At 57.7% G+C, this 25,128-nt stretch overlaps 1 protein-coding gene across 1 annotated transcript in view; it reads left to right on the top strand.

Moving 5' to 3' along the window:
- The window catches only part of scrib (scribble planar cell polarity protein), a 353,260-nt gene that overhangs the window by 237,864 nt on the left and 90,268 nt on the right, over positions 1-25,128 (top strand). The window contains 6 exon segments of the mRNA XM_072254338.1: positions 1,682-1,735; positions 13,891-13,971; positions 16,492-16,629; positions 22,149-22,220; positions 23,182-23,304; positions 24,585-24,629. Of these exon segments, the coding sequence (XP_072110439.1) occupies positions 1,682-1,735; positions 13,891-13,971; positions 16,492-16,629; positions 22,149-22,220; positions 23,182-23,304; positions 24,585-24,629 (513 nt within the window).

Raw genomic sequence — 25,128 nt, 5'->3', positions numbered from 1 at the left:
AGGCAGGTGAGAAGTGAAAGGTCAGAGTGGGGAATAGAGGAAAGGGAAGGCGGTAAAATTTGTTCACCAGAAGGAGAAATTGATATTTGTACCATCAGGTTGGAGCTACTCAGATGGAATATAAGATGTTTCTCCACCACTCTGAGAATGGCCTCATCTTGGCACAGATCGACACGTTAGAATTAGAATGAGACTTGGAACTAAAATGTTTGGCTATCAGGAAGTGCCACTTGTGCAGATGGTGTGGAGGTAAATAATGACGCGCTTCCCCAATTTCCAGAAGGGCTCACCGATGTAGAGGAGGTTGCATTGGGAGCACTGGGCACAATAGACGACCTTAGTAGATTCACAGGTGAATTGTTGCCTCACCTGGAATTAACTGAATGGAGGTGAGGGAGCAGGTGTATGGACAGGTGTAATACTTAGGCCACATGCTTGGAGGGACTCACATCTCCTTCATTTCCTGTACATTTGCGCTCATCACATCTTCCCACGGCTGTAGTAATGACAAAGTCCCTCTTGTCAGTACCTATCCCCATCCGCCTCTGCATTGGTGAGACCCATCGTAAAATGGGGAGGCCACCACCATGCCATCCCCGTCAAGTGGGACCTCCCAATGGCCAAACATCTTAATCCCCATTCGCGTTCTGACATGTCGATCCATGGCCTCCTGTTGTGCCAAGGAAAGCTGCCCTCAGGGTGGAGGAGCAACAACTTACTTTCTGTCTGGCTACCCTCCAACCTGATGGTATAAGTATTGATTTGTCCTCCTGATGAACAAATTACTCGCACCCTTACTCTGTTTCTGACTCTGACCTTTCACGTCTTCTCACCTTCCCCCTGGGACCCTCCTTCTTCCCTTTGTCCCACTGTCCACTCTCACTTCTATGAGATCCTTTCTTCTCCAGCCTTTGACCTTTCCCTGCAACCTGACTTCAGCTATCACCTTACAGCTAGCCTCTTTTCCCTCCCCCACCTATATTAATTCAGGCATCTCCTACCCCCCCTTCCTTCCTTCTCAGTCCTGAAAAAGGACCTCAGCCTGAAATGTCAGCTGTTTACTCTTCCGTAGATGCCTTGTTACAATGGTGGTGTGCAGAAGAGCATCTCTGAACGCACATCACATCAAATATTGAAGTGGATGGGCTACAGCAGAAAAAGACCACACCATTTCCACTCCTGTACATAATAAAGTGGCCACTGAATGTATATTTTATCCATGACAGATAGACAAGAATCAGAAATGGTGCGAGTTCTCACGACTGTCATTGTACTGGTAGCTCAGTGAACTCCCCAATGAATCGTCATTGCCCCTCGACTCTCATTGTACCGGTAACTCAGTGAGTTCCTCAATGAATCGTCACTGCCCCTCGACCGTCATTATACTAGTAACTCAGTGAACTCCCTAATGAATCATCAGTACAATCCCACCCTCCTGTAAACATAACACAGCCTACAACCAGGTATCAGTCTATCCACGATCAGTACAATCACAGCCTCGTGTACATAACGTAGCCTACAGCACTGCCGCATGGGTCTCTCCCCAGTCAGGACAATCACACCTGATCCTTGATCAGTATAATCCCACCCTCTGCACTGAGTTACCATTCGTTGACTATGCTTGTGGAGCACTGTAGAGCAGATAGAATCAACAAATCTCTCTTTTCTTGCCGTCTGTAAGGAGAGAATGCGGAGGGAGCAAGAGGAGGCAACGCGGAAGTTGGAGGAGGAAGAGGTAATGAGACGTGGCTGCCGTGAAGGAGTCACATTCAGTCTGGTATGGGTCACGGGGAATGACGCTGACGGTGTGGGTCGGGGGAGTGACAGTGACGGTGTGGGTCGGGGGGAGTGACAGTGACGGTATGGGTCACGGGGAGTGACAGTGACGGTGTGGGTCGGGGGGAGTGATGGGGACGGTGTGGGTCGTGGGGAGTGATGGTGTGGGTCACAGGGAGTGACAGTGACGGTGTGGATCGGGGCGAGTGACAGTGACGGTGTGGATCGGGGCGAGTGACAGTGACGGTGTGGGTCGGGGGGAGTGCTGGTGTGGGTCACGGGGAGTGACAGTGACTGTGTGGGTCGGTGGGGAGTGACGGTGACGGTATGGGTCACGGAGTGACGCTGACAGTGTGGGTCGGGGTGGTGTTGGTGACGGTGTGGATCGGGGGAGTGAGGGGGACGGTGTGGGTCGGAGGGAGTGACGGTGTGGGTCACGGGGATGACGGTGTGGGTCGAGGGGGAGTGACGGTGATGGTGTGGATCACGGAGTGATGGGGACGGTGTGGGTCGGGGGGAGTGACGGTGACGGTGTGGATCACGGGGAGAGACGGGGACGGTGTGGGTCGGGGGGAGTGATGGTGTGGGTCACAGGGAGTGACAATGACGGTGTGGGTCGGGGGAGTGACGCTGACGGTGTGGGTCAGGGGAGTGACGGGAACGGTGTGGGTCACGGGGAGTGACGGGGACGGTGTGGGTGGGGGGGGAGTGATGGTGACGGTGTGGATCACGGGGAGTGACGGTGACGGTGTGGGTCACCGGGTAGTGACAGTGACGGTGTGGGTCACCGGGGAGTGACGGTGACGGTGTGGGTCACGGGAAGTGAGGGGGACGATGTGGGTCGGGGGGAGTGATGGTGTGGGTCGGGGGGAGTAACGGTGACGGTGTGGGTTGAGGGGGAGTGATGGTGACGGTGTGGATCACGGGGAGTGACGGTGACGGTGTGGGTCACCGGGTAGTGACAGTGACGGTGTGGGTCACCGGGGAGTGACGGTGACGGTGTGGGTCACGGGAAGTGAGGGGGACGGTGTGGATCGGGGGGAGTGATGGTGTGGGTCGGGGGGAGTAACGGTGACGGTGTGGGTTGAGGGGGAGTGATGGTGACGGTGTGGATCACGGGGAGTGACGGGGAAGGTGTGGACGGGGGGAGTGACGGTGACGGTGTGGATCACGGGGAGTGACAGGAACAGTGTGGGTCGGAGGGAGTGACGGTGTGGGTCACAGGGAGTGACGTTGTGGGTCGAGGGGGCATGACGGTGACGGTGTGGATCACGGGGAGTGACGGGGACGGTGTGGGTCGGGGGGAGTGACGGTGATGGTGTGGGTCACCGGGGAGTGATGGGGACGGTGTGGGTCGGGGGGAGTGACGGTGACAGTGTGGATCACGGGAAGTGAGGGGGACGGTGTGGGTCGGGGGGAGTGATGGTGTGGGTCACAGGGAGTGACGGTGACAGTGTGGGTCGGGGGAGTGACGGTGCGGGTCGGGGTGAGTGATGGTGACGGTGTGGGTTGGGGGAAGTGACGGTAACGGTGCTGGTCGGGGGAGTGACGGTGCGGGTCGGAGGGAGTGACGGGGACGGTGTGGGTCGGGGGAGTGACGGTGACAGTGTGGGTCGGGGGAGTGACGCTGACGGTGTGGGTCAGGGGAGTGACGGGAACGGTGTGGGTCACGGGGAGTGACGGGGATGGTGTGGGTGGGGGGGGAGTGATGGTGACGGTGTGGGTCACCGGGGAGTGACGGTGACGGTGTGGGTCACGGGAAGTGAGGGGGACGGTGTGGGTCGGGGGGAGTAACGGTGACGGTGTGGGTTGAGGGGGAGTGATGGTGACGGTGTGGATCACGGGGAGTGACGGGGAAGGTGTGGACGGGGGGAGTGACGGTGACGGTGTGGATCACGGGGAGTGACAGGAACAGTGTGGGTCGGAGGGAGTGACGGTGTGGGTCACAGGGAGTGACGTTGTGGGTCGAGGGGGCATGACGGTGACGGTGTGGATTACGGGGAGTGACGGGGACGGTGTGGGTCGGGGGGAGTGACGGTGATGGTGTGGGTCACCGGGGAGTGATGGGGACGGTGTGGGTCGGGGGGAGTGACGGTGACAGTGTGGATCACGGGAAGTGAGGGGGACGGTGTGGGTCGGGGGGAGTGATGGTGTGGGTCACAGGGAGTGACGGTGACAGTGTGGGTCGGGGGAGTGACGGTGCGGGTCGGGGTGAGTGATGGTGACGGTGTGGGTTGGGGGAAGTGACGGTAACGGTGCTGGTCGGGGGAGTGACGGTGCGGGTCGGAGGGAGTGATGGGGACGGTGGGTCGGGGGAGTGACGGTGACAGTGTGGGTCGAGGGGAGTGACGGTGACGGTGTGGGTCGAGGGGGAGTGACGGTGACGGTGTGGATCATGGGGAGCGACGGGGACGGTGTGGGTCGTGGGGAGTGACGCTGACGGTGTGGATCACGGGGAGTGACGGGGACGGTGTGGGTCGAGGGAGTGACGGTGACGGTGTGGGTCGGGGGAGTGACGGTGTGGGTCGGGGGGAGTAACGGTGACGGTGTGGGTCGAGGGGGAGTGATGGTGACGGTGTGGATCACGGGGAGTGACGGGGAAGGTGTGGACGGGGGGAGTGACGGTGACGGTGTGGATCACGGGGAGTGACAGGAACAGTGTGGGTCGGAGGGAGTGACGGTGTGGGTCACAGGGAGTGACGTTGTGGGTCGAGGGGGCGTGACAGTGACGATGTGGATCACCGGGGAGTGATGAGGACGGTGTGGGTCGGGGGGAGTGACGGTGACAGTGTGGATCACGGGAAGTGAGGGGGACGGTGTGGGTCGGGGGGAGTGATGGTGTGGGTCACAGGGGGTGACGGTGTGGGTCGGGGGAGTGACGGTGACGGTGCGGGTCGGGGTGAGTGATGGTGACGGTGTGGGTTGGGGGAAGTGACGGTAACTGTGCTGGTCGGGGGAGTGACGGTGCGGGTCGGAGGGAGTGACGGGGACGGTGTGGGTCGGGGGAGTGACGGTGACAGTGTGGGTCGGGGGAGTGACGGTGCGGGTCGGGGGGAGTGACGGTGACAGTGTGGGTCTGGGGGAGTGACGGGGACGGTGTGGGTCGGGGGGAGTGACGGGGACGGTGTGGGTCGGGGGAGTGACGGTGTGGGTCGAGGGGAGTGACGGTGACGGTGTGGGTCGAGGGGGAGTGACGGTGACGGTGTGGATCATGGGGAGTAAATGGGGACGGTGTGGGTCGGGGGGAGTGACGGTGACGGTGTGGATCACGGGGAGTGACGGGGACGGTGTGGGTCAGGGGGAGTGACGGGGACGGTGTGGATCACGGGGAGTGACGGGGACGGTGTTGGTCGAGGGAGTGACGGTGACGGTGTGGGTCGGGGGGAGTGATGGTGTGGGTCGGGGGGAGTAACGGTGACGGTGTGGGTAGAGGGGGAGTGATGGTGACGGTGTGGATCACGGGGAGTGACGGGGAAGGTGTGGACGGGGGGAGTGACGGTGACGGTGTGGATCACGGGGAGTGACAGGGACAGTGTGGGTCGGAGGGAGTGACGGTGTGGGTCACAGGGAGTGACGTTGTGGGTCGAGGGGGGGTGACGGTGTGGATCACGGGGAGTGACGGGGACGGTGTGGGTCGGGGGGAGTGACAGTGACGGTGTGGATCACGGGGAGTGACAGTGACGGTGTGGGTCGGGGGGGAGTGATGGTGTGGGTCACAGGGAGTGACGGTGAGGTTCGGGGGGGGAGTGATGGTGACGGTGTGGATCACAGGGAGTGACGGGGACGGTGTGGGTCGGGGGAGTGACGGTGACAGTGTGGATCACGGGGAGTGAGGGGGACGGTGTGGGTCGGGGGGAGTGACGGTGTGGGTCGGGTGGGAGTGATGGTGTGGATCACTGGGAGTGACGGTGTGGATCACGGGGAGTGACGGGGACGGTGTGGGTCACGGGGAGTGACGGGGACGGTGTGGGTCGGGGGAGTGACGGTGACGGTGTGGATCACTGGGTGTGACGGGGATGGTGTAGGTCACGGGGAGTGACGCTGACAGTGTGGGTAGGGAGGAGTGACGGGGACGGTGTGGGTCGGGGGAGTGACGGTGTGGGTCGGGGGGAGTGACGGGGACCGTGTGGGTCGGGGGGGGAGTGATGGTGACGGTGTTGATCACGGGGAGTGACGGTGACGGTGTGGGTCACCGGGTAGTGACGGGGACGGTGTGGGTCACCGGGGGGGGTGACGGTGACTATGTGGATCACGGGGAGTGACGGGGACGGTGTGGATCACGGGGAGTGACGGGGACGGTGTGGATCACAGGGAGTAACTGTGACGGTGTGGGTCACTGGGGAGTGACGGGGATGGTGTGGGTCGGGGGGAGTGAAGGTGACAGTGTGGATCATGGGGAGTGAGGGGGACGTTGTGGGTCGGGGGGAGTGACGGTGTGGGTCGGGGGAGTGATGGTGATGGTGCGGGTTGGGGTGAGTGACGGGGACGGTGCGGGTCGGGGGAGTGACGGTGTGGGTCGGGGGAGTGATGGTGCGGGTCGGGGGAGTGACGGGGACGGTGTGGGTCGGCGGGAGTGACGGGGCCGGTGTGGATCACGTGGAGTGACGGGGACGGTGTGGATCACGGGGAGTGACGGGGACGGTGCGGGTCGGGGGAGTGACGGTGTGGGTCGGGGGAGTGATGGTGCGGGTCGGGGGAGTGACGGGGACGGTGTGGGTCGGCGGGAGTGACGGGGCCGGTGTGGATCACGTGGAGTGACGGGGACGGTGTGGATCACGGGGAGTGACGGGGACAGTGTGGATCACGGGGATTGATGATGACGGTGTGGGTCGGGGACGGTGCGGGTCGGAGGAGTGACGGTGACGGTGCGGGTCGGGAGTGACGAGGACGGTGTGGGTCGGGGGAGTGACAGTGAGGGTCACGGGGAGCGATGGGGACGGTGTGGGTTACGGGGAGTGACGCTGATGGTGTGGGTCGGCGGGAGTGACAGTGACGATGTGGATCACGGGGTGTGACGGGGACGGTGTGGGTCATGGGGAGTGACGGTGACGGTGTGGATCACAGGGAGTGACGGGGACAGTGTGGATCAGGGGCAGTGAGGGGTACGGTGTGGATCGGGGTGAGTGATGGTGCGGGTCGGGGGAGTGACAGTGACGGTGTGGGTCACGGGGAATGACGGGTACGGTGTGGGTTGGGGGAGTGACGGGGACGGTGTGGGTCACAAGGAGTGACGGGGACGGTGTGGGTCGGGCGGGGGAGTGACGGTGACGGTGTGGGTCACCGGGTAGTGACGGGGACGGTGTGGGTCACCGGGAGGTGGCGGGTGACGGTGTGGATCATAGGGAGTGACGGAGACAGTGTGGATCACGGGGAGTAACAGTGACGGTGTGGGTCACCGGGGAGTGACGGGGACGGTGTGGATCACGGGGAGTGAAGGGGACGGTGTGGGTCACGGGGATTGACGGGGACTGTGTGGGTTGAGGGGGGAGTGATGGTGACGGTGTGGGTCACCGAGGAGTGACGGTGACGGTGTGGGTCACCGGGGAGTGACGGTGAAGGTGTGGATCACGTGGAGTGACGGTGACGATGTGGATCACGGGGAGTGACGGGGACAGTGTGGATCACGGGGATTGATGATGACGGTGTGGGTCACTGGGGAGTGACGGGGACGGTGTGGATCACGGGGAGTGACAGTGACGGTGTGGGTCACCGGGGAGTGACGAGGACTGTGTGGGTCGGGGGGAGTGACGGTGACAGAGTGGATCACGGGGAGTGAGGGGGACGGTGCGGGTCAGGGGGAGTGACGGTGTGGGTCACAGGGAGTGATGGTGTGGGTCGGGGGAGTGTCGGTGACGGTGCAGGTCGGGGTGGGTGACGGTGACGGTGCGGGTCTGGGAGAGTGACGGGGATGGTGCGGGTCAGGGGAGTGACGGTGACGGTGCGGGTCGGGGGTGAGTGACGGGGACGGTGCGGGTCGGGGGGAGTGACGGGGACGGTGCGGGTTGGGGGGAGTGACGGGGACGGTGCGGGTCGGGGGAGTGACAGTGACGGTGTGGGTCACGGGGAGTGACGGGGACGGTGTGGATCACGGGCAGTGACGGGGACGGTGTGGATCACGGGGAGTGACAGTGACGGTGTGGGTCACCGGGGAGTGACGAGGACGGTGTGGGTCGGGGGGAGTGATGGTGACAGTGTGGATCACGGGGAGTGAGGGGGACAGTGCGGGTCGGGGGGAGTGACGGTGTGGGTCACAGGGAGTGATGGTGTGGGTCGGGGGAGTGTTGGTGACGGTGCAGGTCGGGGTGGGTGACGTTGACGGTGCGGGTCTGGGGGAGTGACGGGGATGGTGCGGGTCAGGGGAGTGACGGTGACGGTGCGGGTCGGGGGGGAGTGACGGGGATGGTGCGGGTCAGGGGAGTGACGGTGACGGTGCGGGTCGGGGGGGAGTGACGGGGACGGTGTGGGTCAGGGGAGTGACAGTGACGATGTGGATCACGGGGAGTGACGCTGATGGTGTGGGTCGGCGGGAGTGACGGGGCCAGTGTGGGTCGGGGTAGTGACAGTGACGGTGTGGGTCACGGGGAGTGACGGGGATGATGTGGGTCACGGGGAGTGACGCTGACGGTGTGGGTCGGGGGAGTGTTGATGACGGTGTGGGTCACGGGGAGTGATGGGGATGATGTGGGCCACGGGGAGTGAAAGGGACGGTGTGGGTCACGGGGAGTGACGGTGACGTTGCGGGTCGGGGTGAGTGACGGTGACGGTGCGGGTCAGGGGGAGTGACGGGGACGGTGCGGGTCGGGGGAGTGACGGTGACGGTGCGGGTCGGGAGTGACGACGGTGTGGGTCGGGGGAGTGACAGTGAGGGTCACGGGGAGTGATGGGGACGGTGTGGGTTACGGGGAGTGACGCTGATGGTGTGGGTCGGCGGGAGTGACGGGGCCAGTGTGGGTCGGGGGAGTGACAGTGACGGTGTGGATCACGGGGAGTGACGCTGACGGTGTGGGTCGGGGGGAGTGTTGATGACGGTGTGGGTCACGGGGAGTGATGGGGATGATGTGGGCCACGGGGAGTGAAAGGGACGGTGTGGGTCACGGGGAGTGACGGTGACAGTGCGGGTCAGGGGGAGTGACGGGGGCGGTGCGGGTCGGGAGTGACGAGGACGGTGTGGGTCGGGGGAGTGACAGTGAGGGTCACGGGGAGTGATGGGGACGGTGTGGGTTACGGGGAGTGACGCTGATGGTGTGGGTCGGCGGGAGTGACGGGGCCAGTGTGGGTCGGGGAGTGACAGTGACGGTGTGGATCACGGGGTGTGACGGGGACGGTGTGGGTCATGGGGAGTGACGGTGACGGTGTGGATCACAGGGAGTGACGGGGACGGTGTGGGTCACCGGGGAGTGACGGGGACAGTGTGGATCAGGGGCAGTGAGGGGTACGGTGTGGGTCGGGGAGAGTGACGGTGTGGGTCACAGGGAGTGATGGTGTGGGTCGGGGGAGTGACGCTGACGGTGCGGATCGGGGTGAGTGATGGTGCGGGTCGGGGGAGTGACAGTGACGGTGTGGGTCACGGGGAATGACGGGTACGGTGTGGGTCGGGGGAGTGACGGGGACGGTGTGGGTCACAAGGAGTGACGGGGACGGTGTGGGTCGGGTGGGGGAGTGACGGTGACGGTGTGGGTCACCGGGGAGTGACGGGGATGGTGTGGGTCACCGGGAGGTGGCGGTGACGGTGTGGATCATAGGGAGTGACGGGACGGTGTGGATCACGGGGAGTAACAGTGACGGTGTGGGTCACCGGGGAGTGACGGGGACAGTGTGGGTCGGGGGGAGTGACGGTGACGGTGTGGATCACGGGGTGTGAGGGGGACGGTGTGGGTCGGAGGTAGTGACGGTGTGGGTCGGGGGAGTGATGGTGCGGGTTGAGGGGGGAGTGATGGTGACGGTGTGGGTCACTGGGGAGTGACGGTGACGGTGTGGATCACGTGGAGTGACGGGGACAGTGTGGATCACGGGGATGATGATGACGGTGTGGGTCGGGGGACTGACAGTGACGGTGTGGGTCACGGGGAGTGACAGTGACGGTGTGGGTCACGTGGAGTGACGGTGACGATGTGGATCACGGGGAGTGACGGGGACAGTGTGGATCACGGGGATTGATGATGACGGTGTGGGTCACCGGGGAGTGACGGGGACAGTGTGGGTCGGGGGGAGTGACGGTGACGGTGTGGATCACGGGGTGTGAGGGGGACGGTGTGGGTCGGAGGTAGTGACGGTGTGGGTCGGGGGAGTGATGGTGCGGGTTGAGGGGGGAGTGATGGTGACGGTGTGGGTCACTGGGGAGTGACGGTGTGGGTCACTGGGGAGTGACGGTGACGGTGTGGATCACGTGGAGTGACGGGGACAGTGTGGATCACGGGGATGATGATGACGGTGTGGGTCGGGGGACTGACAGTGACGGTGTGGGTCACGTGGAGTGAAGGGGACGGTGTGGGTCACGGGGATTGACGGGGACTGTGTGAGTTGAGGGGGGAGTGATGGTGACGGTGTGGGTCACCGGGGAGTGACGGTGACGGTGTGGATCACGTGGAGTGACGGTGACGATGTGGATCACGGGGAGTGACGGGGACAGTGTGGATCACGGGGATTGATGATGACGGTGTGGGTCACTGGGGAGTGACGGGGACGGTGTGGATCACGGGGAGTGACAGTGACGGTGTGGGTCACCGGGGAGTGACGAGGACGGTGTGGGTCGGGGGGAGTGACGGTGTGGGTCACAGGGAGTGATGGTGCGGGTCGGGGGAGTGACGGTGCAGGTCGGGGTGGGTGACGGTGACGGTGTGGGTCTGGGGGAGTGACGGGGATGGTGCGGGTCAGGGGAGTGACGGTGACGGTGCGGGTCGGGGGGGAGTGACGGGGACGGTGCGGGTCGGGGGGAGTGACGGGGACGGTGCGGGTCGGGGGGAGTGACGGGGACGGTGTGGGTCACGGGGAGTGACGGGGACGGTGTGGGTCACGGGCAGTGACGGGGACGGTGTGGATCACGGGGAGTGACGAGGACGGTGTGGGTCACCGGGGAGTGACGAGGACGGTGTGGGTCGGGGGGAGTGATGGTGACAGTGTGGATCACGGGGAGTGAGGGGGACAGTGCGGGTCGGGGGGAGTGACGGTGTGGGTCACAGGGAGTGATGGTGTGGGTCGGGGGAGTGTTGGTGACGGTGCAGGTCGGGGTGGGTGACGGTGACGGTGCGGGTCTGGGGGAGTGACGGGGATGGTGCGGGTCAGGGGAGTGACGGTGACGGTGCGGGTCGGGGGGGAGTGACGGGGACGGTGCGGGTCGGGGGAAGTGACGGGGACGGTGTGGGTCGGGGGAGTGACAGTGACGGTGTGGATCACGGGGAGTGACGGGGACGGTGTGGGTTACGGGGAGTGACGCTGATGGTGTGGGTCGGCGGGAGTGACGGGGCCAGTGTGGGTCGGGGGAGTGACAGTGACGGTGTGGGTCACGGGGTGTGACGGGGACGGTGTGGGTCACGGGGAGTGACGGGGATGATGTGGGTCGGGGGGGGGAGTGACGGTGTGGGTCACCGGGGAGTGACGGTGACGGTGTGGGTCACGGGGAGTGACGGGGATGATGTGGGTCAGGGAGGGAGTGACGGTGTGGGTCACCGGGGAGTGACGGGGACGGTGTGGGTCACGGGGAGTGACGGGGATGATGTGGGTCGGGGGGGGAGTGACGGTGTGGGTCACCGGGGAGTGACGGTGACGGTGTGAATCAGGGGGAGTGACGGGGACGGTGTGGATCATGGGGAGTGATGGTGTGGGTCACCGGGGAGTGATGGGGACAGTGTGGATCACGGGGAGTGAGGGGTACGGTGTGGATCACAGGGAGTGATGGTGTGGGTCACCGGGGAGTGACGGTGACGGTGTGAATCGGGGGAGTGACGGGGACGGTGTGGATCATGGGGAGTGATGGTGTGGGTCACCGGAGAGTGATGGGGACAGTGTGGATCACGGGGAGTGAGGGGTACGGTGTGGGTCGGGGAGAGTGACGGTGTGGGTCACAGGGAGTGATGGTGTGGGTCGGGGGAGTGATGGTGACGGTGCGGGTCGGGGGAGTGACAGTGACAGTGCGGGTCGGGGGAGTGACAGTGACCGTGTGGGTCACGGGGAGTGACGGGGACGGTGTGGGTCGGGGGTGGTGACGGTGTGGATCACGGGGAGTGACGGGTCGGTGTGGGTCACTGGGGAGTGATGGGGACAGTGTGGATCACGGGGAGGAGGGGTACGGTGTGGGTCGGGGAGAGTGACGGTGTGGGTCACAGGGAGTGATAGTGTGGGTCGGGGGAGTGATGGTGACGGTGCGGGTCGGGGGAGTGACAGTGACAGTGCGGGTCGGGGGAGTGACAGTGACCGTGTGGGTCACGGGGAGTGACGGGGACGGTGTGGGTCGGGGGTGGTGACGGTGTGGATCACGGGGAGTGACGGGTCGGTGTGGGTCACTGGGGAGTGATGGGGACAGTGTGGATCACGGGGAGTGAGGGGTACGGTGTGGGTCGGGGAGAGTGACGGTGTGGGTCACAGGGAGTGATAGTGTGGGTCGGAGGAGTGATGGTGACGGTGCGGGTCGGGGGAGTGACAGTGACCGTGTGGGTCACGGGGAGTGACGGGGACGGTGTGGGTCGGGGGTGGTGACGGTGTGGGTCACCGGGGAGTGACGGGTCGGTGTGGGTCACTGGGGAGTGATGGGGACAGTGTGGATCACGGGGAGTGAGGGGTACGGTGTGGGTCGGGGAGAGTGATGGTGTGGGGTCACAGGGAGTGATGGTGTGGGTCGGCGGGAGTGACGGGGCCAGTGTGGGTCGGGGGAGTGACAGTGACGGTGTGGGTCACGGGGTGTGACGGGGACGGTGTGGGTCACGGGGAGTGACGGGGATGATGTGGGTCGGGGGGGGGAGTGACGGTGACAGTGTGAATCGGGGAGTGATGGGGACAGTGTGGATCATGGGGAGTGAGGGGTACGGTGTGGGTCGGGGAGAGTGACGGTGTGGGTCACAGGGAGTGATGGTGTGGGTCGGGGGAGTGACGGTGACAGTGCGGGTCGGGGAGTGACAGTGACCGTGTGGGTCACGGGGAGTGACGGGGACGGTGTGGGTCGGGGGTAGTGACGGTGACGGTGTGGATCACGGGGAGTGACGGGGACGGTGTGGGTCGGGGAGTGACGGTGACGGTGTGGATCACTGGGTGTGATGGGATGGTGTAGGTCATGGGGAGTGATGCTGACAGTGTGGGTAGGGGGGAGTGACGGGGACGGTGTGGGTCAAGGGGAGTGACGCTGACGGTGTGGGTCGGGGGAGTGACGGTGTGGGTCGGGGGAGTGACAGTGACGGTGTGGGTCACGGGGAGTGACGGGGATTGTGGTGTGGGTCACGGGGAGTGACGGGGATTGTGTGGGTCGGGGGGAATGACGGTGTGGGTCGGGGGAGTGATGGTGACGGTGTGGATTGGGGGAGTGACGGGGACGGTGTGGGGCGGGGGAGTGACAGTGACGGTGTGGGTCATGGGGAGTGACGCTGACGGTGTGGGTCATGGGGAGTGACGGTGACAGTGTGGATTACGGGGAATGAGGGGGATGGTGTGGGTCGGGGGGAGTGACGGTGTGGGTCGGGGGGAGTGACGGTGTGGGTCACAGGGAGTGACGGTGTGGGTCGGGGGAGTGACGGTGTGGGTCGGGGTGAGTGACGGTGACGGTGCGGGTCGGGGGAGTGACGGGGACGGTGCGGGTCGGGGGGAGTGACGGGGACGGTGCGGGTCGGGGGAGTGACGGTGACGGTGTGGGTCGGGGGGAGTGATGGTGTGGGTCGGGGGAGTGACGGGTATGGTGTGGGTCGGGGGAGTGACAGTGACGGTGTGAGTCACTGGGAGTGACGGCGACCGTGTGGGTCACAGGGAGTGATGGGGACGGTGTGGGTCACAGGGAGTTACAGGGATGGTGTGGGTGATGGGGAGTGATGGGCACGGTGTCTGTGTAAGACTTTGCCATGGGTGGTAGGTGTGTCTCCTGGTGACTCCCCCGTGTTAATATTCTGCTGTCTCTCATCTTGTCCTTGTTTGCAGAGTCAATGCACTGAACCTATGAAATTGGATTATAGGACCCTGGCGGCCTTACCCAACAGTGGCATCCACCGGGTGCCTCGGGTAAGATAGTTAACTCTCCTGTTTGTGTGTGTGTGAGAGAGAGCTGTTGGGGCGCTGTGGGGGTGATCATATTCAAGTTGAATGTATGATAGTTTTCACATGCGTAATGTGCCTGTGGACATCCTGATACAACAGAAGTGTGCTTTGCCCTCTGTCTGCGTCCTTGGAATGCTCTGTGTTGTGGATCACTCTGGCTCTGTCAGCCACAGTATTGGTAAATGGGAACCATAGATTTGGGTGGTGGACACCAGCAGATCAGAGTTGATGAGGAGAAGGTAGAAGAATGGTGTTGAGAGGGAAAGTCTGGTGGAATGGCGGAGCAGACTTGATGGATAAAATGGCCTAATTCTGCATGGAGGTCGGTGACCAGTGGTGTGCCTCAGGCATCTGTTCTGGGACCCCTACTCTTTGTGATTTTTATAAATGACCTGGATGAGGAAGTGAAGGGATGGGTTAGTAAGTTTGCTGATGACACAAAGGTTGGAGGTGTTGTGGATAGTGTGGAGGGCTGTCAGAGGTTACAGCGGGACATTGATAGGATGCAAAACTGGGCTGAGAAGTGGCAGATGGAGTTCAACCCAGATAAGTGTGAGGTGGTTCATTTTGGTAGGTCAAATATGATGGCAGAATATAGTATTAATGGTAAGACTCTTGGCAGTGTGGAGAATCAGAGGGATCTTGGGGTCCGAGTCCATAGGACACTTAAGGCAGCTGCGCAGTGTGACTCTGTGGTTATGAAAGCATACAGTGAATTGGCCTTTCATCAGTCGTGGGACTGAGTTTAGGAGCCAAGAGGTAATGTTGCAGCTATATAGGACCCTGGTCAGACCCCACTTGGAGTACTGTGCTCAGTTCTGGTCGCCTCACTACAGGAAGGACGTGGAAACCATAGAAAGGATGCAGAGGAGATTTACAAGGATGTTGCCTGGATTGGGCAGCATGCCTTATGAAAACAGGTTGAGTGAACTCGGCTTTTTCTCCTTGGAGTGATGGAGGATGAGAGGTGACCTGATAGAGGTGTATAAGATGATGAGAAGTATTGATCGTGTGGATGGTCAGAGGCTTTTTCCCAGGGCTGAAATAGCTAGCACGAGAGGGCACAGTTTTAAGATGCTTGGAAGTAGGTACAGAGGAGATGTCAGGGGTAACACGCACAAAAAAATGCTGGTGAACGCAGCAGGCCAGGCAGCATCTATATGAAGAAGTACAGTCGACGTTTCGGGCTGAAGGGTGTTGGCTCGAAACATGGGCTGTACCTCTTCATACAGATGCTGCCTGGCCTGCTGCGTTCACCAGCATTTTTTGTGTGTGTTGCTTGAAATTCCAGCATCTGCCGATTTCGTCGTGTTTGAGATATCAGGGGTAACCTTTTTACTCAGAGAGTGTTAAGTGCGTGGAATGGGCTGCTGGCAACAGTGGTGGAGGCGGATACGATAGGGTCTTTTATGAGACTCCTGGACGGGTATATGGAGCTCAGAAAAGTAGAGGACTATTGGGAACCCTAGTAATTTCTCAGGTAAGGACATGTTCGGCACAGCTTTGTGGGCTGAAGGGCCTGTATTGTGCTGTAGGTTTTCTCTATTTCTATGATGGTCTGCATTGGATTCAAACTGGCTTTGTGATGGGAGGCAGGCAATGGGGATGTGAGGATTGGTTACATTTGTGATTAAAAGTTTGGTTTTTATGCCGGGACATTCGATATCGGTGATACACATTGATGTCAATTCAGGAGGATGGTTCGTGACAAACACCAGGGATTCTGCAGATGCCTGAAATCCGGAGCAGATGCTCACAAAATGGATTTCTTTTTCCAGAGAGTGGTGAATCTGTGGAATCCAATGCCATAGACATGTCTGGAGGCAAGTCATTGGGTCTTCTTAAGGCAGAGGTTTATAGATTCTTGATTGGTTAGGGCATGAAAGAGTATGTGGAGACTGCAGAAGATTGTGGCTGAGAAGGGAAAATGGATGACCCAGGATGAAATGCCGATGCAATTACTGGGTCAAATGCCCTAATTCTGCTCGTTATGTTATGCTCTATGGTCCTGCTATGACAGGGCTGGTGCTCGGAGTTCAGTACCCACTGCCGTCTGTCTGGAGTTTATATGACTGCATCACTCTCCTCTGCTCTGCTTTCTCACACGTATCAAAGAGGAAAAGACATTGGAACGTAATTGGGCCATTTGGCGCATCGAGTGTGCTTCGTCATTCTATCATGTCTGATATATTATTCCCCCTCAATCCCATTTTTCTCCCTGCTCCCTGTAGCCTGGCTCATGAAGAGCCTATCAACCTCTGCTATAAATATACCCAATAATTTGGCCTCCACAGCTGTCTTTGTCAATGAATTCCATGAGCCCAGTACCCTCTAAATGTAGAAATTCCTCCTCAGATATCAGGATTCATAGGTTATTTGCTCACAATGTTGTAAGTGGCAGTGCAGGCTGCTGGGTCTGAGGAGCTGTTACCGTGCGATGTCTCTAAAATAAAACACATGCCCACTCGGGTTGCCTCCTCACAGCTGACACCTGGTTCTGAGATTCTGATCCACTTGGGACAGGCACGGACGGGGTCTCAGGCTTGTCTCTTTCTACCCGCTCCATTGATGATTTGGGCGAGAGACTCAGTGGCTGATCGCAAGGAAGAGGGAGCTGGCAAGGTATGTGGGGCTGTGGGGAATGTGAAGCCCCAGAATGGCTCGGAGCGAGTCCCATCGGAAAGCCAGCTCTGAACAAGTGTCCGTGTTATTTGTGTGGGTGGGCGCTGGGCTTTTCATTTGTTCCTGCCATGTCAGTGTGTGACTGGGAGTGCCGAACCTTGCTGTGCGGGGTTACAGACTGTCGCATACGCTGTGCGGGGTTATGGACTGCCCCGTATTCTGTGTGGGGTTACCGCCCGTCCCTACGCTGTGCGGGGTTACTGACCGTCCCCACGCTGTGCGGGGTTACCGACCATCCCTGCTGTGCGGGGTTACGGACTGTCCCCGCGCTGTGCGGGTTTGCGGACCGCCCATCCCCGCTGTGCGGGATTACAGACCGTCCCCACGCTGTGCGGGGTTACGGACCGCCCATCCCCGCTGTGCGGGATTACAGACCGTCCCCACGCTGTGCGGGGTTACGGACCGCCCATCCCCGCTGTGCGGGATTACAGACCGTCCCCACGCTGTGCGGGATTACAGACCGTCCCCACGCTGTGCGGGGTTACAGACCGCCCATCCCCGCTGTGCGGGATTACAGACTGTCCCCATGCTGTGCGGGGTTACGGACCGTCCCCGCGCTGTGCGGGGTTGCGGACCGTCCCCGCGCTGTGCGGGGTTGCGGACCGTCCCCGCGCTGTGCGGGGTTGCGGACTGTCCCCGCGCTGTGCGGGGTTACCGACCATCCCTGCTGTGCGGGGTTGCGGACCGTCCCCGCGCTGTGCGGGGTTGCGGACCGTCCCCGCGCTGTGCGGGGTTGCGGACCGTCCCCGCGCTGTGCGGGGTTACAGACCGTCCCTATGCTGTGCGAAGTTTAACTTTCTATAAGATCAATCTAAACCTTCCCTTCCACTGAGCCCTCCATTTTTCTGTCATCCATGCATCTATCCTAGATTCTCTTAAATGTCCCTAACGTATCTGCTTCTACCAACATCCCTGTTTCCACACTCTAAAGAACTTCTCTCTGTCATTCCCCCTGTAGTTTCTTATAATCTTCTTAAAATCCACCATTTCTACTCTGCAAAGTACTCTCTAGCTGGCCACTGGATCTATGCTTATTGCCTTGTACACCTCTGTTCAGTCGTCTCTCCTTTTCATTTGACCCAATGAGTCCTAGCTCACTCAGCCTTTCCTCATGAGACATGGTCTCTAATCCATCCTGGGTAAATCTCCACTGCACCCTCACCAAAGTTTCCATGTCCTTCCTATAATGAGGTGACCCAAACTTAACGCAATACAATACCGGAAATGAGATCTAACGGGCGTTTTATCAAGCTGCAACATTATCCCTCGGCTCTTGAACTCTAACTCCCGACAACTGAAAGCCAGCACAACACAGGCCATGTTCACCACTTTGTAGGATGGTGGTTTTGAGAACATATCTCAGAGTGCCATTGCTTTCCACATCTTTCAGACGAGTCCAGCCAGCCACATGACTTAGTGGTTGTGTACCTGCGGCCCACTTGTAGAGGGGCCCGCTCCAGTCGCTGGGACAACCTCTCTGCCCTCCCTTATCATTGTAGCCTCTCTTCTTCCCAGAGACTGCTACAGGGTTTTGTCTCTATGTATCAACCCTCCATGTGCTCATTCCTTCCCTCCAGCTGTCCTCTGCCATCCACATTCCCTCCTTCCATCCTTCCCTCCTTCCCTCCTTCTGATTGCCATCCTCTGTCATCTCCCTGTTCTGTATTTGTGTCACCGTCCCAACCTTCCTTGTCCACATTCCCTCCCTCCCTCCCTCCCAATTGCTGTCCTCTCCCATCTCACTGCTCTGTGTGTGTGGCTGTCACAGTCTCCCCTCAATATCTACATTCCTTCCCTCCCTCGCTGCCTTCCTCCCAATCGCCGTCCTCCACCATCTCCCTGCAGTGTATGGGTGTCACTGTCTCACACCTTCTTGTCCACGTTCCCTCCCTCCCTCCCTGCTCCCAGTTGCTGTCCATTGCTACCTCTCTGCACTGTGTTTCTTTAATTCTCGCCCCTCCTTGTCCACACTCCCTCCCTCCTTGTTCACACTCCCTCCCTCCCTCCTTCTTCCCAATTGCTGTCTAATTCAATCTCCCTGTTCTGTGCTGGTGTCACCCTCTCACCCCTCCTTGTCTACATTCCCACCCTCCATCCCTACTCCTGATTGCTGTATTCCGCCATCTCCCTGCTCTGTGCGGCTGCCACCGTCTCACCCCTCCCTCCTCCCCATTGCTGCCACCGTCTCACCCCTCCCTCCTCCCCATTGCTGCCACCGTCTCACCCCTCTTTGTCCACATTCCCTCCCTCACTCACAATTGCTGTCATCTGCCATCTCCCTGCTCTGTGTGGCTGTCACTGTATCACATTTCCGTATCCTTACTCCCTCTCACCTTCCTTCCTCCCGATTGCTGCATTTTGCCATCTCCCTGCTCTGTGCGTCTGTTGTTCTGGTGTTGTGTAAAATTATAATCATTAAATTCCTGCTTTTGTGGCACACTTGGAGTATTGTGTTCCATTCTGGTTGCCTCCTTAGAGGAAGGATGTGGAAGCTTTAGAGAGGGTGCAGAGGAGATTTACCAGGATGCTGCCTGCATGAGAGAGCAGGATTAGAGGTGTACCAGATAATAAGAGGCATAGATCGAGTCGACAGCCAGAGACTTTTCCCCAGGGTGGAAATGGCTAATATGAGGGTGTGTAATCTTAAGGTGATTGGGGGAAAGTATAGGGTAAATGTGAGAGGTCAGTTCTTTCTATGGACAGCAGTGGGTGCGTGGAACGCCCTGCCAGTCGTTCTGGCAGAAGCAGATTATTTATTTATTGAGCGTTACAGCTCAGAGTAAACACTTCCGGCCCATTGAGGTACATTAGGGGCATTTAAGGGATGCTTAGATGGACACGTGGATGATCGAAAAATGGGGAGTGTGTGGGAGGGAAGCACTAGATTGATCTTGGTCCAGTTTGTAAGTTTGGCACAATATCGTGGGCTGTAGGGGCCTGTACGTACATCGCGCAGAAGATGAATAACAATGTACTACCCACATGCCTCTTCAGTTATTCTCTGTACCTGCCCTGTCAGCTCTGTTGAATGTTGTGGGCATGCGATGTTGGCACTGGAATGTGTGCCCCCCACACACCTTTACTCTAAGTCGGTTGTTGATGCAAACTCCCCATTTCACTGTCCATGTGATAAATCAGTAATCAGAATCAGGTTCAAGATCACTGGCACGTCTCTTCTGCGGAGCCTGTACAAAGCAATAGATATTAATAAAAATATATATTTCTAAGGGAATTATATTAAAAATTAAATAAATAATGCAAACAGAGAGCAGAAAAAAACATTGAGGTAATGTTCGTGGGTGTATCGTCCATTCAGAAATCTGGTGCTGATCAGTTCAAATCAATCTATGTTCCATACACCCACTGTCCTCTGTGTGAAAATATTGGCCATTGATTTTCTTTTGAATCTTTCTGCTCTTCCACAGGTGTGGGGAAAGATGCAATCTCCATGTGTCAGCAGACATGCCTGTCCCCCATTGCCCTACTCCCAGTACCTGCTGTGGGATACAGTAGGATAGATGAGTGGGATGCTGTGGGATAGATAAAGGGGATGCAGTGGATGTTGTATATTTGGACTTTCAGAAGGCCTTCAACAAGGTGCCACACATGAGGCTGCTTACCAAGTTAAGAGCCCATGGTATTGCTCATGGTTAGAACATTGGCTGATTGGTAGGAGGCAGCTAGTGGGAATAAAAGGATCCTTCTCTGGTTGGCTGCCAGTGACTGGTGCTGTTCTGCATGGGTCGGTTTTGGGACCATTTCTTCTTATGCTGTATATAAATGATTTAGATGATGGAATAGATAGCTTTGTTGTCAAGTTTTCAGATGATACGAAGATTGGTGGCGGGGCAGGTAGTGTTGAGGAAACAGGTAGGATGCAGAAAGACAGATTAGGAGAATGGGTAAGAGAGTGGCAAATGAAATACAATGTTGGAAAATGCATGGTCATGCGCTTTGGTAGTAGAAATAAATGTTTGTACTATTTTGTAAACGGGGAGAAAATCCAGGAATCTGAGATGCAAAGGGATTTGGGAGTCCTTGTGCAGAACACCCTGAAGGTTAACTTGCAGGTTGAGTCGGTGGTGAGGAAGGCAAATGCCACGTTAACATTCATTTCAAGAGGTCTACAATACAAGAGCAAGAACGTAATGCTGAGGCTTTATAAGGCACTGGTGAGGCCTCACCTTGAGCATTGTGAACAGTTTTGGGCCCCTCATCTTAGAAAGGATGTGTTGGCATTAGAGCGGGTTCAGAGGAGGTTCACAAGGATGATTCCAGGACTAAAAGGGATATCATATGAGGAACGCTTGATGGCTCTGGGTCTGGACTCACTGGAATTCAGAAGGATGGTGGGGGATCTCATTGAAACGTTTTGAATATTGAAAGGCCTGGAGAGAATAGATGTGGAAAGGATGTTTCCCATGTGGGAGTGTCTAGGGCAAGAAGACACAGCCTCAGGATAAAGGAGCCCCCTTTCAAAACAGAGATGCAGAGAAATGTCTGATGGGATACATTGTGGGAGAAGAGTGGCTGCTGTTCAGAGTAGATTTATTATCAAAGTACAGATATGTCTATCAGAGACCATAAGGCTGTAAGACATAGAAACAGAATTAGGCCATCTGGCCGATCGAGTCTGATGCTCCATTCAATCATGGCTGATCCTTTTCTCTTCTCCTCCTCAACCCCAGTTCCCGGCCTCCTCCCTGTAACCTTTGATGTCGTGTCCAATCAAGAACCTATCAATCTCTGCCCTAAGTACACACAATGACCTGGCCTCCACGGCTGCAGGTGGCAACAAATTCCACAAATTCACCACCTTTTGGCTAAAGAAATGTCTCTGCATCAGTGTACGTGACTCCCTGCTCCGTGGTGTGGGTGCTGAGTGTGAGCTGTCAGTGCCATCACTGCTCTGTTCCTGGCTGGTAGGGAGTTGAGGGAAATGCCTCAGGGAGTAACGGGAGAGCGAAGCTGCAAAGGGACTGAGAACAGGAATTGTTAGATGCTGGAGTAAACTTCAATGTCTAAAGGACATGTGAACAGGTGCTTAGATAGTAAATGTCGGGGGGGGGGACAGGAGGGGCATTCCAGAGGGAGTTGGACGAGGAGCCTGCTGTACAATGGTGGGATTCTGCTAGACCACTGGTGTGGGTGAGTGGGCATGAGAGGGGACCTAGCACAATCTGCACTCCTAGGCAGTGTCAGTGGACAGCCGTAACCCAGCGTGGAGGTGCTGAAACATTCTGTTCAGTGAGAGAAAGTGGTGAGTGACAGGGAAGGGACAGGTTGAGGGAAGAGGTGATGGACAGAGAGAAGAGGAAGAGATGAGGGGAGGGGCTGAGGGAGGTTGGTGGATGCAGTGGACAAGAAGGTCAGGGTTGGGAGTGGTGAAGGGGTGGAGGAGAAGGTGAAGTCCCCAGCTCCACCACTAACTGACAGGTCACCGCTCTTGTATTTCTCAGACTAGCTACAGCAGCAACTCAGTCTCCAGTAGCAGTGTCCCACCAGAGTCTGGCAGCTCACCAGTCCCGCCGGTAAGTTCAAGTTTAATTGTCGTTGAACCGTACACAAATACCCTTGAACAGAGCCAAACAACACAGCATTCCTCCAGGGCCAACAGTCACACACAACCTAAGACACTTGTAGCACATATAAGATAGCAAGCACACGTAAGATATCACACAGAAAAAGAATATAGTCTAAGACCCTGAGACCATGAAGTTTGCAGTTGACCACAATCCAGCTGCATAATGTCACTCCATACGGCGAGCACAACGGGTCCAGGGAGGTGAGGGGACAGTACGTGTCTTGGGGGTGAGGGGGGTGTACAGGTGGGTGCCGTGTCAGGTGAAAGAAGGGGGCAGTCAGAGAGCGCACACACAGCTGGGAAGTTGTTTCCTGGGTTACAGATGGGGTTTGCATGTGGAGGGAGAATTCTGCCCTACGACTTTTCCAATCTTGTTAATTTTCTGGGGGAGGAAGGAATGAAAGAGTATCTGGAGGCAAACTGTAGCAAGTGCACTGTGCCTGCGGTGAGAGTGGGAGCACATAAACACGGGGTGTTCCCACTTCCTCTGGTCCCTGGGTGGCAGAGGGGTTTGTGTGTGGACAGGAGAATTCTGCCCTACACCTCCACCTTGTTCATTGTCTGCCTTTTCTCTCTTTCTCTCCCTGCATTCTGCTTTTCTCCTCTGCCCTCCCATCCCCTTGCTGACTGTGTGATCCTCTGTCTCTCCATCCCTCATGGCCCTCCCTCTCTGTCCCCACTCTATCTTTGTTCTGTATATCTCCAACTAACACACTCACACACTCTCTCGCTCGCTCGCTCTCTATCTCTCTATATCTCTCTCTCTATATATATATATCTCTCTATCTCTTTCTGTCTATATATATCTATCTCTATCTCTCTCCCACCCTACCTTACCCTACCCTACCCTCCCCACCAATCTTTTCCCCTTCTCTCCTGTCCCATGCCTCTCTCATTGCCCTCGGCAGCTGACAAAGCCTGGAGTCATTCATCCAGTGTCCCGGGTCAGATCTGCCCTTGGTCCAGTTGATGGGAGGAACAGTCCAAACCCATTCCAGACCATGGAGGAGCAGGCAGCACCACAGGATGCTGTAAGTGTTTCCACATCCCCTCCATCCCCAAGAGCCATGTGCCATCAGCCTTCACCAGCTCATCTCCCTGTGTCAGCACCTTCCCCCCACCCATCAGTCTCTCTGTTCTACAACATTCCTCAAGGCCTTGACATTTACTGTGCAAGTCCTCGCCTACTCCAACTGACCACAACACTCTGCACAGTGCTGAGTTCAGTGCCCACTTGTCTAGTCGATCTGTGTCCTGTTGTGACCTCACGGAACCTTCCTCGCTGTTGAGCACACCATGAATACTGGTGTCATCCACGTACTTCAGGTTCAAGTTTATTGTACAACAGATGTACAACCAAACAAAACAATGTTCCTCGAGACCACAGCACATCCAAAACATGTCTCACACACAGCACAAATCTTACCACAGATAAGTTAATAAAATCTAATTCAAAGCGCATGCAGTGCACTGCACAGGTAAATGGTAAAAAAGCTCTTGCCCTGTCTGGCAGTCCTAGTCCTGATGCTTATTTACCTTCTTTCTGATGGTAGTGAGTCAAAGAGTTTGTAGGGATTCTGAACAATGCTTTGAGCCCCTCATCTGCAACTCTCCTGTTAAATGTCACAAATGGGGGGAGGGAGACCCTGGTGATCTTCTCAGTGTCACCCTATCATGTCACCTACATTTTCATCCAGACTGTTAACCTGTAACAAACCACGACCAATCCCTGAGCATATCACCGGTCACAGGTCTCCAATCTGTACAACCACGACTGATCTCTAGGCATATCACTGCTCACAATGCTCCAACTCCTTGCACTGTTAATTTTGTCACTGATCGGCCAACTCATCCTCGATCCCACATGATCACACCTGGACCAGCCAATCACATGGGACCTTGTCAAACATCCAGCGAAAGTTTATGTTGGTATCTACCACTCTGCCCTTATTGATCCTCTTGGTGACACTAGTTACAACAGTAGACACCCTGTCTGCAAACTTGGCTGCTGTAATTTCCCTTCCTCCTTCTGACCCCCTGGAGTAGGGAGGCAAACAGTGTGGTCCCTGCACTGGCCCTGCTGGTACCCATTGTCCAGTCCTTGCTACTCCGTCCTGCTCACACTACTCCAGTCCTTTATCTTCCACCCTGGGCCTCAGTAACAACAGCCTGACCCCCGGTGGTGCAGGTAGAAAAGGCTGGTCCCCTCGAGGTGAGGCACTGTGGTAGATCCTCTGCTGGGGTTCGGGGGTGCTTGCTGCATGACAGACAAACTGTCCACTTTAGTGCCTTGTTTGCTTTCTCCTCAAAGGACCATGCTGTGCACAGAAACTTCAGAGCCAAGCCCAGCCCTGAGGTGAGTCTTCCTGCGAGTTTAAGGTTATTGTCATCTGACTGTACATATATACAACCAAGCAAAACAACTTTCCTCCAGACCATGGTGCACCCTCGAAACATGTCACACACAGCACATCATGTAAAATATTACCAGAAATAAGTGAATAAAATATAATTCAAAATGCAGATTGTGTGTAGTACAGGTAAGCAGTAAACAGCTCACTTCCTAGTGACGAGACTGTAAGACATAGGAGCAGAATTAGGCCATTTGGCCCATCAATCATGGCTGATACTCTTCTCCCCTTCTCAGCCCCACTCCCCAGCTTTCTCCCTGTAACCTTTAATGCTATGTCCAATCAAGAACTTATCAAGCTCTGCTGTAAATAGACCCAACAACCTGTCCTCCACTGCTGCCTGTGTTAATAAATTCCACAAATTCATCAAACTCTGGCAAAGAAATTTCTCTGCATTTCTGTTTTAAATGGATGTCCCTCTATCATGAGGCTGTGCCCTTTTGT

The sequence above is a fragment of the Mobula birostris genome, chromosome 3 (genome assembly GCF_030028105.1).
Source record: "Mobula birostris isolate sMobBir1 chromosome 3, sMobBir1.hap1, whole genome shotgun sequence".
Lineage (NCBI taxonomy): Eukaryota > Metazoa > Chordata > Chondrichthyes > Myliobatiformes > Myliobatidae > Mobula > Mobula birostris.
This window is presented reverse-complemented; position numbering and strand designations above follow the sequence as displayed.